Source organism: Dermacentor albipictus, unplaced genomic scaffold (assembly GCF_038994185.2).
Source record: "Dermacentor albipictus isolate Rhodes 1998 colony unplaced genomic scaffold, USDA_Dalb.pri_finalv2 scaffold_98, whole genome shotgun sequence".
In the NCBI taxonomy this organism is placed as follows: domain Eukaryota; kingdom Metazoa; phylum Arthropoda; class Arachnida; order Ixodida; family Ixodidae; genus Dermacentor; species Dermacentor albipictus.
In genome coordinates this window covers 87,080-99,989 of record NW_027225652.1, presented here as the reverse complement: position 1 = coordinate 99,989, position 12,910 = coordinate 87,080, and the positions used below count along the sequence as shown (strand labels likewise).

General features: G+C 47.3%; 1 protein-coding gene across 4 annotated transcripts in view; it reads right to left on the bottom strand.

Moving 5' to 3' along the window:
- The window catches only part of LOC139053363 (uncharacterized), a 200,738-nt gene that overhangs the window by 106,271 nt on the left and 81,557 nt on the right, over window positions 1-12,910 (bottom strand). For all 4 annotated transcript variants that reach the window (XM_070530374.1, XM_070530375.1, XM_070530376.1 and 1 more), the window contains one exon: window positions 9,659-9,881. In XM_070530374.1, the coding sequence (XP_070386475.1) occupies window positions 9,659-9,881 (223 nt within the window). The remainder of the gene's footprint in view (window positions 1-9,658; window positions 9,882-12,910) is intronic.

The following is a 12,910-nucleotide window of genomic DNA, read 5'->3' as shown; positions in this document are numbered from 1 at the left end:
TAATGAAACGACCATGAGAGCATTAGGATGTAGGTGGCTGTTTCATGAGCTATTATTTATGTATGTCATACACTCTTCTCATACTAAGCGAATTTTGGTACATACCAAGACGTAGACGGCTGTTTCATGGCCTGTATGACACGCATGTCAAGACATTCATGTCATGACCTATCATTTAGGTTTTTCATGCAATCCTGTCATACTATACCAATTTGGTACATACCAAGTTAATGAAACAACAAAGAGACTAACCACCAAGACGTTGGCAGCTAGATAGATGCTGTCAAAGCGGCAAATGTCCACCAAGAAATACTGGCATTTAAAAAAAACAGCGACTTTGCAAACGTTTTGATACATCTTCTCAGATTGAAATTTTAAAAGTGCTAAACAAAAGCAGGAGGTCGTCCCACGCAAGGGAACGTGTTCCTACGAGAAAGCTCGCCTTCGTGCATCGCGTTCGCCGCCGGCATTTACCCGATAAAAATTATGCTTACATAAGCTGCAGTTGCTGGAAAGCGTAAAAAACAGTCAGAAAAAAATTGGCAGTGGCTAAGCTCGGCTATGCCAGGATATACGTCGCAAAAGCTAAGGCATAGCATGGTTAGCCTTGGTTAATCTTGATTGCAAGTCCAGGTTAGTCTGGTTGTCTAGCTATGTTGCGGCGCTTAGCCAGTCGTTCTGCGTGATGTTCGCCTGTTTCCTGGGCAATTATTTTCCTCTTCATCTCGTTCTGATCTCGATTCCAGGCCTCCTCCTGCTTATCAAAATTGTAGCCGTCCTTACTGCCGCCTCAACTGTGGTTGCGGCGCACACGAGCTCTCCTTTTCAATTCTCCGACATGTTATCAGGCATGCGATGCAGCTGGCGAAGCGAGCAGAGGCGAGCGCAACGACGAGGAACGTGACGTTACGTCATGTACTTCTTCTGAGCACCGCACGGCGAAACCGCAAGTTCGCGGCCAGTAAAGCTTTCGCTTAATATTTGGAACTTATCGCGTTGTACTAGCTCTTAGGGCCCATTCACACTCGCGAGTCGCACAGATCGTGCGACCGTTCTCATCGCAAAATGAGAGTCGCAAAAGGTCGCACTGGTCGAAAGGAACGGTCGCAGGCCATTCGCACGCTGTTCGATTTTCCTGCCTGGCGATTGCGAGTCGCAACTCGCTAAAACAATCAGCGATGCCCCGCAAGAATTGCGCGAGACTTTGTGCTTCAGGTTACGATTGCCGACGCGCTCGAACTGTCTGTCCGACTGCGATAGACATTAAAAGCGCCACGACATCCTCCTCTTCACTCAGCCGTCGTGGAACATCGCGAAAAGCAAGGGACATTTAGCACACCGAGCTGTAATGCTTGAGACGCAGTCACAGCGGACCGAGAGCTCGTTTTCATTTAATACTGATTATTTTTTTCACTTTTCCGTAAGTACATATTAGTCCTAATTAACGAATCAATTTCTCAAACAATATAATCAGATGAAATCTGCTAGTGAGAAAATTGTAGAGCAATACAAAAACTCCCGATACAGCTTTCTGTTGCTCAATACGTGCGACATGAAAGTGCTACATAAAACAAAATTACCTTTGTTCTGTCCAGCAACGTGGCATTTGCATATTCTTAAATTCTGGCTAAATTTAGCTGGGACACCCGGTATATATACTGTTCAGTTCATTAAATCTATATGACTATGTCACTACGTCCCTGCCACGTTTGAAAGGGAGTGCGAATAACTCATATTCACAATCCTTATGCTAATTAGCGTCGTGCCGTGCCAATTGTCACGCGATGTGAGAGGCGCGCCGCGTAGTGTCGCTGCATGTGGACTTTATATTGCATTTCTAAAATAATACATGAGGTGGCATGCCATGTAGCCGTTGCATAGGTAGTCGTACAAGATAGGGAAGGTTTGAGGAAGAAGTAGATTAAGCTGGTGAATACAAAGATGCTAAAGTGAAGATAATCTATAGCATACATGATGAACTCAAGCAGACTAGGCGCCCGTTTGTCAGGTTCCCGCTTCAAAAGGAATACCAAAAAATCATCATCATCGCTAGCATCGTATCGTGCCATACGCCACGCGATGTGACATGCGCGCCGCGTCGCATCGATACGTGCAAATGTTGCGTTGCAGCTGATTTATATTCCATCAGGTGCGCAGACATATAGCAGTCTCATGCCGCATGTAGTGGGACCCGGGTAACTCATGCAGGCTAGGCGACTACTCGTTACCTCTTCGTTTCGAAAGGGGATGTAAGTAAACCGTCATCATCCTCTACAGCACAGCATCGTGCCACTTATCAAGGGATGTGACCTGTGCGCCACGTAGTGTGGGTGCCTGTGTCTGCTCTTCAGTAGACGTTATGGCGCCTCCTCGCAAAATACGATCCTCTGCTGAATCATACAGAAACGCGCGCGGCTGCAACCAGGCCACGTCTGGCTCAGCAGACCGCTGTGCGGAGCCCGCCGTGTTGCGGCGCAAACCACAGCTCACTGCCGACGCCGCGCGGACAGTTCAGGGCGTTGCAGTGAAACCGAGGCGAAATTATTTCGCCGCAATGACCCTGTAGTACTTGGTGCCGAAAATAGATCCTATATGGAGCCGCTTCTCGACCTCACGCTGCAACAGGGTTACGTGCGCTGCGCAGGCCTGGGGCTTTAGGAAAAGCACATCAGTTTTCTCCACTTAGAAGAATTAAAACATTATAGGCCCGTTAATTTACTCCCAGTATTATATAAAATATTCACCAAGATAATCTCCAATAGAATAATGGCAGCACTGGACTTTATTCACCCAAGGGAAAAGGCAGGATTAAGGAACGGATACTCTACAAAGGATCACATCCAAGTCATCAATCAGTTATTCGATAAATCCGCAGAGTACAATCAGTCTCTGTACATGGCTTCATAGATTACGAAAAGGCATCTGATTCAGTAGTGATACCAGCAGTCATAGTGGCAGTACGTAATCAACGAGTACAGACCGCTTACGTAAATATCCTGCAAATATCTACAGAGATTCCATAGCTGCCCTAATTCTACACAAGAAAAGTAAGAACATGCCAATAAAGAAAGGGGTTGGGCAAGGAGAGAATCTCCCCAATGTTATGCACTGCTTGATTAGAAGTATTCAAGCCATTAATCTGGGAAGGCTTAAGAGTAAGGATAGAGCGCGAATGCATCAGCAACCCTCGCTTTGCCAATGACATTGTTCTATTCAGCCACATTGCAGACGAGTTACAACAAATGATTGAGGACCCTAACAGAAAGAGTGTAAGAGTGGGGCTAGAGAATCTAACACCTCGTTAGATTCAGCCTCTAACACCTCGAACGCCTCCGCCACAGCGGTGGCTTAGAGACCTTGGCCTACCACGCCAATGGAGATACCCAGGCCCTGCTCCATTATGGAAGTCGTGAGCGTGGAAGGCGAAGAAATGCTACCGGAGGAGTTCGGAAAAGAATCAGGTTGGTGTGAAGTTAGAAGAGGCACAAAGAAGCGATGCTGTGGTGGGGCTGGATTGGCGGGACACGAGCAGCAGGGCAGAACCTTCGTTGGGGAAGCAACAAATAGAAACAAATGGAAGAACGAACGCAACGTGCGACAAATCATCAAAGCATGTAGGCTGCCTAACCTGTCGAAAGAAGACTACACGGTTATCGTGCGCCCACCTGGCGGACTTAACGTATCAGACTACAAGCTGGATCGCATTTACTACAGTCTGCGCAACGCTACCGCGGTCAGCCGAGGGACAGCGGAGGAAGGCAGCATATGCATAAACAGCAAACAAAATATAGTGGTGCTCAGCACACCTTCCGAGGACCGGGCCAGGAAATATGGGGCTATCAATAAGCTACGCCTTGGAGAACAAGAATTTGAAGCAAGTGCTTACAAAGCAGCTCCTGAAAACACATCCCAGGGTCTCATCAGAGGACTATCCCAGGAGGAGAGTCCGGTTGACATAGTGACCAGCCTGGTCCCGCCACGCAATCCTGGAGTCTTGCACGTCAAGAGAATGGGTAACAACGACAACGTGATCATTTTATTTGAACGTTTTCACGTCCCAATATATGTGAGGTATGGAGCGATGCTTATCCAATGCTCCTTGTAGAAAAACACATCGGCATATGCTAGGGATGCGGAAGAACATGGCACAGGGCTGACGTGCGCCCCAGCCCTGAAGACAAGATTTGCCGGGGGTGTGGGTGCAAGAATCCATAGCAGGATCACAACTGCGACGCGGAGTGCCAACAGTGCGGCAAAGACCACCTCACGGGAGACAAGAAGTGCCCGGGAAGATAAAAGATACCGTACCTGGTCAGGAGACGCCACTGGGAGCGACGGAGGATGGAAGAAGAAGAGGCCGAAGAGCTAGAGTACTACTACCACAACTACAAAGAAACCAGAGGGAGCAACAACAATAATCATAAGACTAGCGAGCAAGCAGCCCTGAACCGACAGAGAAGAAACAAGCAGGAAAAACTATGGAAGACACCGCTCCGGTTCCTTCCCGAGAATGCCAGGGGAAGCCGGTCGCGGACGCTCCAGGTCCAGGTCCAGGACCAGATCGTGGACGAGATCAAGGTCGAGGTCCGGTTCGAGAACTAATCGAGGGGGAAACGGGAGCAAAGCACAGGTGAGCTGGGAAAGCGCGGTCTCCGGCACTGCTACTCAATCGCCTAAAGTTAAAGAGTCCGCCCTAGAACAGGAAATGACACAAATTAGAAACATGTTAAAACAGATTACCAGAGAAAATGCAACCCTTAAAGATGAGATCAAGCAGCTTAGGGCAGAAAACGCGAAGCTTCAGCAACAAAAGAATGGCAACACACCCTTCGCCAGTACGACGTCGACGCGTAGTCGGGCTCCAATGCCCGTTCCAACCCAATCGGAAGGAGAAGCACCACCACACAAAAGGAAGGCGCAAGAAACGGTTGAAGAAAAGAACGTCTTTGCAAGCAGCGAGATTATGGGAACGTTTAAAGGAATGTTCGATGAGTTACAGCAACAAATCACAAACATGTATGTAGAGATTAAACAGCGATTCGATGGATTAGAAAATAGAGTAGCGACACTAGAAGGCACACCGAAGGATATTAGGCCGGCAGGCGCAGGACCGGTTAAAAGCAAACCGTATAGCAGACCGAATGCGGTAAAAAATAGCAAGGCCTCCGGGGAAGAACAGACAAATCAACATGGCACCGCGTAACCAATACGCGATTTGTCAATGCACCTGACATGGGTATCGTCGCCATCGAGGAAACCTGCAGCAGTTCGCAACAAGTAAGGAGGCACCAGATGTCATCGCCCTGCAGGAGACCGTGGGGATCACAAAATTATCGGGGTATAAATCTTACAGTGCCTTCGTTGAGAAGGCAACCGTCACGACACTGATACACAGAAACCTCTCGGCTGTCGAGCACGATACTGGTGTGCGCAGCATAGGCCACGTCCTGACTGAAATAATCCGCTCCCGTAAAGAAGAGGGAAGTCTATTTATTCTCAACACATACAGTCCACACCGACACAAGCCCAAATTCGGCCCACTATTCCGCAAAGTGTTGAGCGTAGCGCACAAGCAGGCACTAGTCGTGGTCGGCGATTTTAACGCGCCACACGCGGCTTGGGGATACAGCATAGAAAACATAAAGGGCCGAAGCCTATGTGCAGACGCTCAGCATGAAGGACTAACGCTCATAACTGACCCTCAGGCACCAACGAGAATAGCAAACAGCATAACGAACGACACGACACCAGATCTCACATTTACGAAGAATGCAGCAGTTTCTGAATGGACAAGCATGCAGGAACGCTTAGGTAGTGACCACTACATCGTCGTCACAACGGTAGAAGCAGGCCAAAGGAAAAAGAGGGGGAGAGAACTGAAGCTAGTAGAATGGGACTCTTCCGCAAAATCCGACATGATGATGTGGAAGACACTATAACGGACATTGAGAAATGGGCAGAGAAACTGCAAGAAAACATTAAACGACCTACCAAAACTGTTCCAAAGGAGGCAGGTATACAGGCGATGGATAGCAGATTACTGCACATGTGGGAAGCGATAGGTAGCATGCTGAAAAGATGGAAAAAGCAAGAACATAATCGGAAATTACGGAAGAGAATTGTGGAATTAAACAAGGAAATCGAGATATATGCAAATAGGTTAACCCAACATAAGTGGGAGGCCACGTGCGGTCTTATGGAAAGGCAGATAGGAATGTGCGAGACCTGGAACATTCTCCGATAACTCTTGGACCCCGGAAGTACAAAAACCATACAAAGACACAGTCTACAGAAGGTCATACACAGCTACAATGGTACAGAAGAGGAGCTCTTTCGAGGTCTCCAAAAGATGTACGTTGGAGGTGCGAACAGAGAACTACTTCCGGATTTCCTAGGTAACGCGAATCCTGATCTTGATACCCCTATTACGGAGGCAGAAGTCATATATGAACTTAACAGGCTCATATCGAAATCTGCAGCAGGACCTCATGGGAAAAGCAACAAAACACTGAGGAACCTCGACCATGTATCCATCCGACCTCTCCCGGACTGCATGAATAACTGCTAGGAGCAAGGCAGCATTCCATGTCAATTGAAATCATCCCAAATCATTTTTTATAGCAAAGCCTGGAAAGAAACCCCAACTGACGAACTTAATGCCCATATCGCTGACATCCTGCATCAGTAAACTCATGGAACATGTGGTTCTCACACGTCTCACGAGATACATCCATGATGGAAGACTTTACCCACATCCAATGGTAGGATTTCGACCAAAGTTATCCACGCAGGATATTATGCTCAAACTAAAACATCATATCATTGATGCGGGTGCGAAAAGTCTAGACACTAAGGCAATACTAGGTCTCGATCTAACTAAGGCCTTTAATTGACACCGTCACGCACAAGGACATACAAAATTTCCAAAAGCTGGATGTAGGACGTAAATCGTACGCGTACATCAAAGACTTCTTGACACATCGTACCGCAAAGATTTCAATTGGAGAATCCAAATCGAACGCGCTCAAACTAGTTAATAGGGGTACCCCGCAGGGTTCAGTCCTATCTCCCTTTCTATTCAACGTGGGAATGATCGGTCTTCCTGCGAGACTCGAAAAGATAGAAGGACTCGGACACAGCCTCTCCGCGGACGACATCACCCTTTGGGTGGCGGGTGGAAGCGATGGGCATGTGGAAGAGATCCTTCAAACAGCAGTACACACGGTGGAAAGCTACGTCAAAGACAAGAAATTGAGATGCTCCTCGCACAAATCAGAACCTCTGCTCTATAGACCCACATGCCGAGGTTGCAAAAGCGTTAGGGAAAGGCCAGGCATTGTGGTTACAGCAGAAGGTACACGGTACCGATAGTGGAGAGCCTGAGAATACTAGGACTCCACACATCCGGAAACGCCATAACGGAGAAACCATTAGACTACTTGACAATAGCGTTCAACAAACAATCAGACTAATAAAGCGGATATCCAACAAGCACTATGGGATGAAAGAGCACAATCGCATCCGATTATTAGAAACATTCGTAATCAGTCGCATCGTATATGTGGTTTCTTACCTTAAGCTAAACGCTGCGGAGAAAGCCAAAATAGACTGCACTATTAGAAGGGCGTATGAGCAAGCCTTGGGACTTCCGGCAAATACGTCAAACGAGAAATTCTTCGCACTAGGCGCGCACAACACATTAGACGAACTTATTGAGGCCCAGAGAGTAGCGCAGTATGAAAGGCTTACACAGAGTTTGACGGGGAGACACATCTTAGATAACATCGGAATAACCTACGAAGCACAGTACAGAGTGCGGATAGACATCCCAAGGAAAATAAGGGAACATCTATCAATACCCCCAATCCCCAGAAACATGCACCTGGAGTTTCACCAAGATCTAAGAAACTTAAGAGGGAGAGCTCTCCACAAAAGATTCCGTAGTGCCAGGGACGTAGTCTATGAATAAAGGGAAAATGAGACGTCTACCCGTTCGTAGCTATTGCTACAAAGGGTGGATGTGGATGTGGTCTATGTGGATGTGGTCTATGTGGACGCGGTGGAGTAGGCAAACGGACAGAGTATTTTGATAGTTGCTAGGAGTCTAGAGGGTGACTGCAGAGTTAGCGGGACGGTAAAACCATGGAAGGCAGAGGTGGCAGAGGAAGCTGCCTTAGCACTGGCAATAGCCTCCATGGAAGCTAACATCGTAGTAAACGACTGCAAGACAACCGTCAAGAACTATGCAAAAGAGAGAATCTCACCGGAAGCACTGAGAATTTTAAACAACTTTCGTGAAGATCGCGACACTCCGATTATATGGGCTCCCGCACACCCCTCGCTTCCCGGGAACAACATAGCGTACATCCTGGCTCGAGAACTGACAGGTCAAGCAGGTGACATGCAACAAATACTGGGAACAGAGAGAGACCGGTTGACCAGCTTTAACGAAACCACCAAACACTATGAATTGAGAAGGGCCCAATTAAGCCCAACTCCTCGTTAAGTAGACGGCAAGCGACGAGATGGCGCCTCCTACAAACAAATACATATCCGAACCCGGTGTCCTACCACCGCTACTACACGGACCTTTACACGGGTTGATGTCGATTCTGTCAAGAAAGGGCGGACCTACTACATATGGTTATGGCTTGTCCTCGTACACCCACACAGAAAAATATAATTAAGAGCAGAGAGCAGTGGGAGACCGCGTTGCTCAGCTGTGCACCGGAAGACCAACTCAAGGCATTCCAGCAGGCCGAAGATGCCGGCAGGGCCCAAGGGCTCGAGGCCGTCATTTAGGTAGAGGCCCAGCTCTCAGACCTGCTGTGCACATAAAAGCTTATTTCTCCTCCTCCTCTTTGTCAGCTTCTCACTGGAAGCTAACTATTATCATTAAAAAGGAAGGTGTACAATCAGTTCACGTTACCGGTGCTGACATATGGGGCAGAAACTTGGAGACTGACAAAGCTTGAGAACAAATTGAGGACCGGGCAAAGAGCGATGGAACGAAAAGTGCTACGCATAACGTTTCGACAGAAAGAGAGCGGTTTGGATCAGAGGGCAAACAGGTATAGCCGTTATTCCAATTGTCACAAGGAGAAAAATAATGGCGCTACGCAAATCATGTAACGTGCAGGTTGGATCGGTCGAAGCGCAGTAAAGGACGGGGGGAGACTACGTGGTGTGAAAAAATTAGGAAATGTGCGGGTGCTAGTTGGCATCGGTTGGCACAGGACATGGGTAATTGGAGATCGCGTGGAGAGGCCGTCTTCCTGCAGTGGACATAAAATTGGCTGATGTTGATAAGAAGTATTCGTAGGTGCACTTTATTAATCTATCATGTATTCTTTTTAATTTCTGGGTTGCACGATCTTGAACTTCACACTTGAGTTCTTTTTTTTTTGAGCCGCGCAATACTTAACAATATTTACAAAAAAAAGTAATGGCATGTAAGCCCAAGCTACGTCAGGCAGTCTGTAAATTTCAACTTCTGTTTAAACACGCCAAAATTACTACGAAGTGCTGCAGTGTTGTCTAGAAAAATGATTTTTGCGTTGTTATTTACTTAAATGGAAGTTCCGCAGTTAACGCTTTCTCTTAAAGCAGCATGCTGCAAATCTTCTAGGGTCACTGCCATGAATGTAGATGCACTTACTCCTGCTCGATACCGATGCCAAATTCAGATAGCTGTGCCTGCGCAGACGTTTCTATGAAGTATTGGAAGTCTTCCTTGTAAGGCGGTGCCAATGTGTAACCTTCCTCGTACAACGAATCAAACGTGATGATGGTGCAGAGTCCATCGGGTGGAAACTTGTACCATTTCCTCGAGAAGCCTGCCCTTAGTGTGCACAGCAGCGATCCGTCCGGTAATGGCACCTCTGCAAAGAAAAGACGCAATTGTGGGCGTGTGTACCGTACAAACACTTGACAATGTGAACCCGCACTATACGTCCATGCGCCCCCTCAAGGAAACTCGCTCCTGCGCGTTCATGCGCCTGACGCTGGAAGTGCCTAGCATCTGATGCGTGTAGAAGTGCAAGAGGAACAGACAGCAGTGCCTCTATGCTATATTATCGGTGCATCTGTCATGTTTGTTGCACACACATGAATCGGCGTCGCGTGAGGAATATGTTACTATGGCGCGAAGTTTTAGTTTTTTTTTTGGGGGGGGGGGGTTGCTTGCTCGAGGATTTTCATGAGAAGGGTGCTCTAACTTTCGGGTGAAGTGCGGAGCACAAGCTGCATTTTAATTACACCCGTCAACAGCATAGACCGTTTAAACTGAAGCTTTCTATGTTACCTTCGGAAGCCCTGGGAAAAGTTGAATGAAAATTATTTTGCGGTAGCCGTAAGTGTAGACTCTGCTTCGGAAGCCTTCTCCAACATTGCAATAGAATGTACGGTGGCTAGAAGGGAGCAGTGGGACGGGCGGCGTAGCTGTGCCATGGGAGAGAGAGGCGCGATGAGCGATGAAATTTCCCGGCGCTACTAGAAGCGCTGAAGCACGCTGGTGTGCAAGGACGTGCTGCGGTTCGGCTCTTGCCAGCCTTGATTTTGCGTGCAGGGAATATATCCTTTTTCGGAGAATTTCCGCCACCAGTGTTAGTCGATGATTTAGAGCGGTATCTACGCAATATATGTCGGGAGCCGACATTAGGAGGTGCCACATGAGAAATTGAGTTCTCTTGTTGCTATATATATATATATATATATATATATATATATATATATATATATATATATATAAACGAGAAGAAAGGGGGTTAACCGAGGGACCCGATATTTAATAGTCATATAATGCGAAGCCAACAAACACTGACACCAAGTACAACATAGGGGAAATTGCATGTGCTTAATAAAGGAAAATAAAGTAATGATAAATAAATGGAAATTAAAGTGGATGAAAAAACAACTTGCCACAGATGGGAACCGAACCCACAACCTTCGCATGTCGCATGCGATGCTCTACCAATTGAGCTACCACGGCGGCGTTTCCCCATCCACATTCTTGGGTATTTATGTGTACTAGTAGAACCCTGGGAGTGTTAGCCAGCGCCCCCACTCACAGACCTTGGCGGCGGACGCGGACGTCTTTTTTGCCGCAGGCGTTACGAGAACGTGATCTTTTCGGGTGAAGGCAACTGGTCAATAAACCCACATATGCTACCTGAAGGCATCAATGTTGCCGGATTTGAGACCCTCGTTATGTAATAAACGAGAAGAAAGGGGGTTAACCGAGGGACCCGATATTTCTTAGTCATATAATGAGAAGCCAACAAACACTGACACCAAGTACAATATAGGGGAAATTGCATGTGCTTAATAAATGAAAATAAAGTAATTATAAATTAATGGAAATTAAAGTGGATGAAAAAACAACTTGCCGCAGGTGGGAACCGAACCCACAACCTTCGCATGTCGCGTGCGATGCTCTACCAATTGAGCTACCGCGGCGGCGTTTCCCCATCCACATTCTTGGGTATTTATGTGTACTAGTAGAACCCTGGGAGTGTTTTTTCATCCACTTTAATTTCCTTAATTTATCATTACAATATTTTCATTTATTAAGCACATGCAATTTCCCCTATGGTGTACTTGATGTCAGTGTCTGCTGGATTCTCATTATATGACTATATATATATATATATATATATATATATATATATATATATATATATATATATATATATATATATATATATGTGTGTGTTTGCGTGCGTGCGTGTGTGTGTGTGTGTGCGTGTGTGTGTGTGTGTGTGTGTGTGTGTGTGTGTGTGTGTGTGTGTGTGTGTGTGTGAGTGTATCGCCCCCCACAAGAAAAGGAGACATCCTGGCGACTCATGGTGAACATGGAATCATGGGGTCGTAATACGGCTGCTGGCGTTATACGTTGACTGTTTCATGACCATGACAGCGTTGGTCCGTAGGTGGCGTGGCAGGCTTGACAATATAGTTCACAGGCGACGTCTGCGCTATAACAGGGTAGGGTCCTTGATATTTGGAGACAAGTTTGGATGGGAGTCCAGTAGGAATGGCGGGAACCCAAAGCAACACAAGGGAGCGTGGAAGAAAGCGACAATGCGGGTGATCATCAAGTCTAGATTTTTGTTTCCATTGGTCGATGGCTGTAAAGGAACGGGCGAGCTGACGGCATTCCACTGCGCGGCGGGCATCTTCAGAGAGGAGCGTACTTTCAGATGAGTCGGGTCTCTAGGGAAGAATGGGATCGACGGTAGTCCAAGATTCGAGGCCATACAAGAGGAAGCATGGGGAGAAGTTTGTGGTCGCCTGTGGTGCAGTGTTGTAGGCGAACGTGATGAATGGTAAAATGAGGTGCCAACCAGTGTGATCAGAGGCGACGTATTTGGAGGTCATGTCGCCAAGAGTGCGCTTAAATCTTTCTGGCAGATAATTAGTTTGCGGATAGTAGGCAGTGGTGGTGCGAAGAACAATGCGGCATTCTGAAAGGAGCGGGTTTACGACTTCGGAGAGGAACACATGTCCTCTATCACTTAAAAGTTCGCCAGGTGCACCGTGACGGAAAATAAGGTTTTTCAGGAGGAAGGATTTCATATCGCGAGTGGTGGCAGCAGGTAGAACAGCTGTTTCTGCGTGTCGTGTCAAATGTTCGATTGCGACGACTATCCAGCGGTTGTCCCCAAAAGCCGTGCTCGGAAGGGGTCCATAAAAGTCAATGCCAATGCGATCGAAGGGCCTGGCAAGGCACGGGATTGGTTGCAGTGTACCAGAGACTTGCTGAGCAGGAACCTTGCGGCGTTGGCTGTGAGGGCACGACCGACTGTACTTGCACTCAAAGGTGTACTTGCCACGCCTATAAAGCCTGAAGCGAAGCCGGGTGTACGTCTTGAAGCCACCCGCATGTGAACACTGCGGGTCAGTGTGAAAG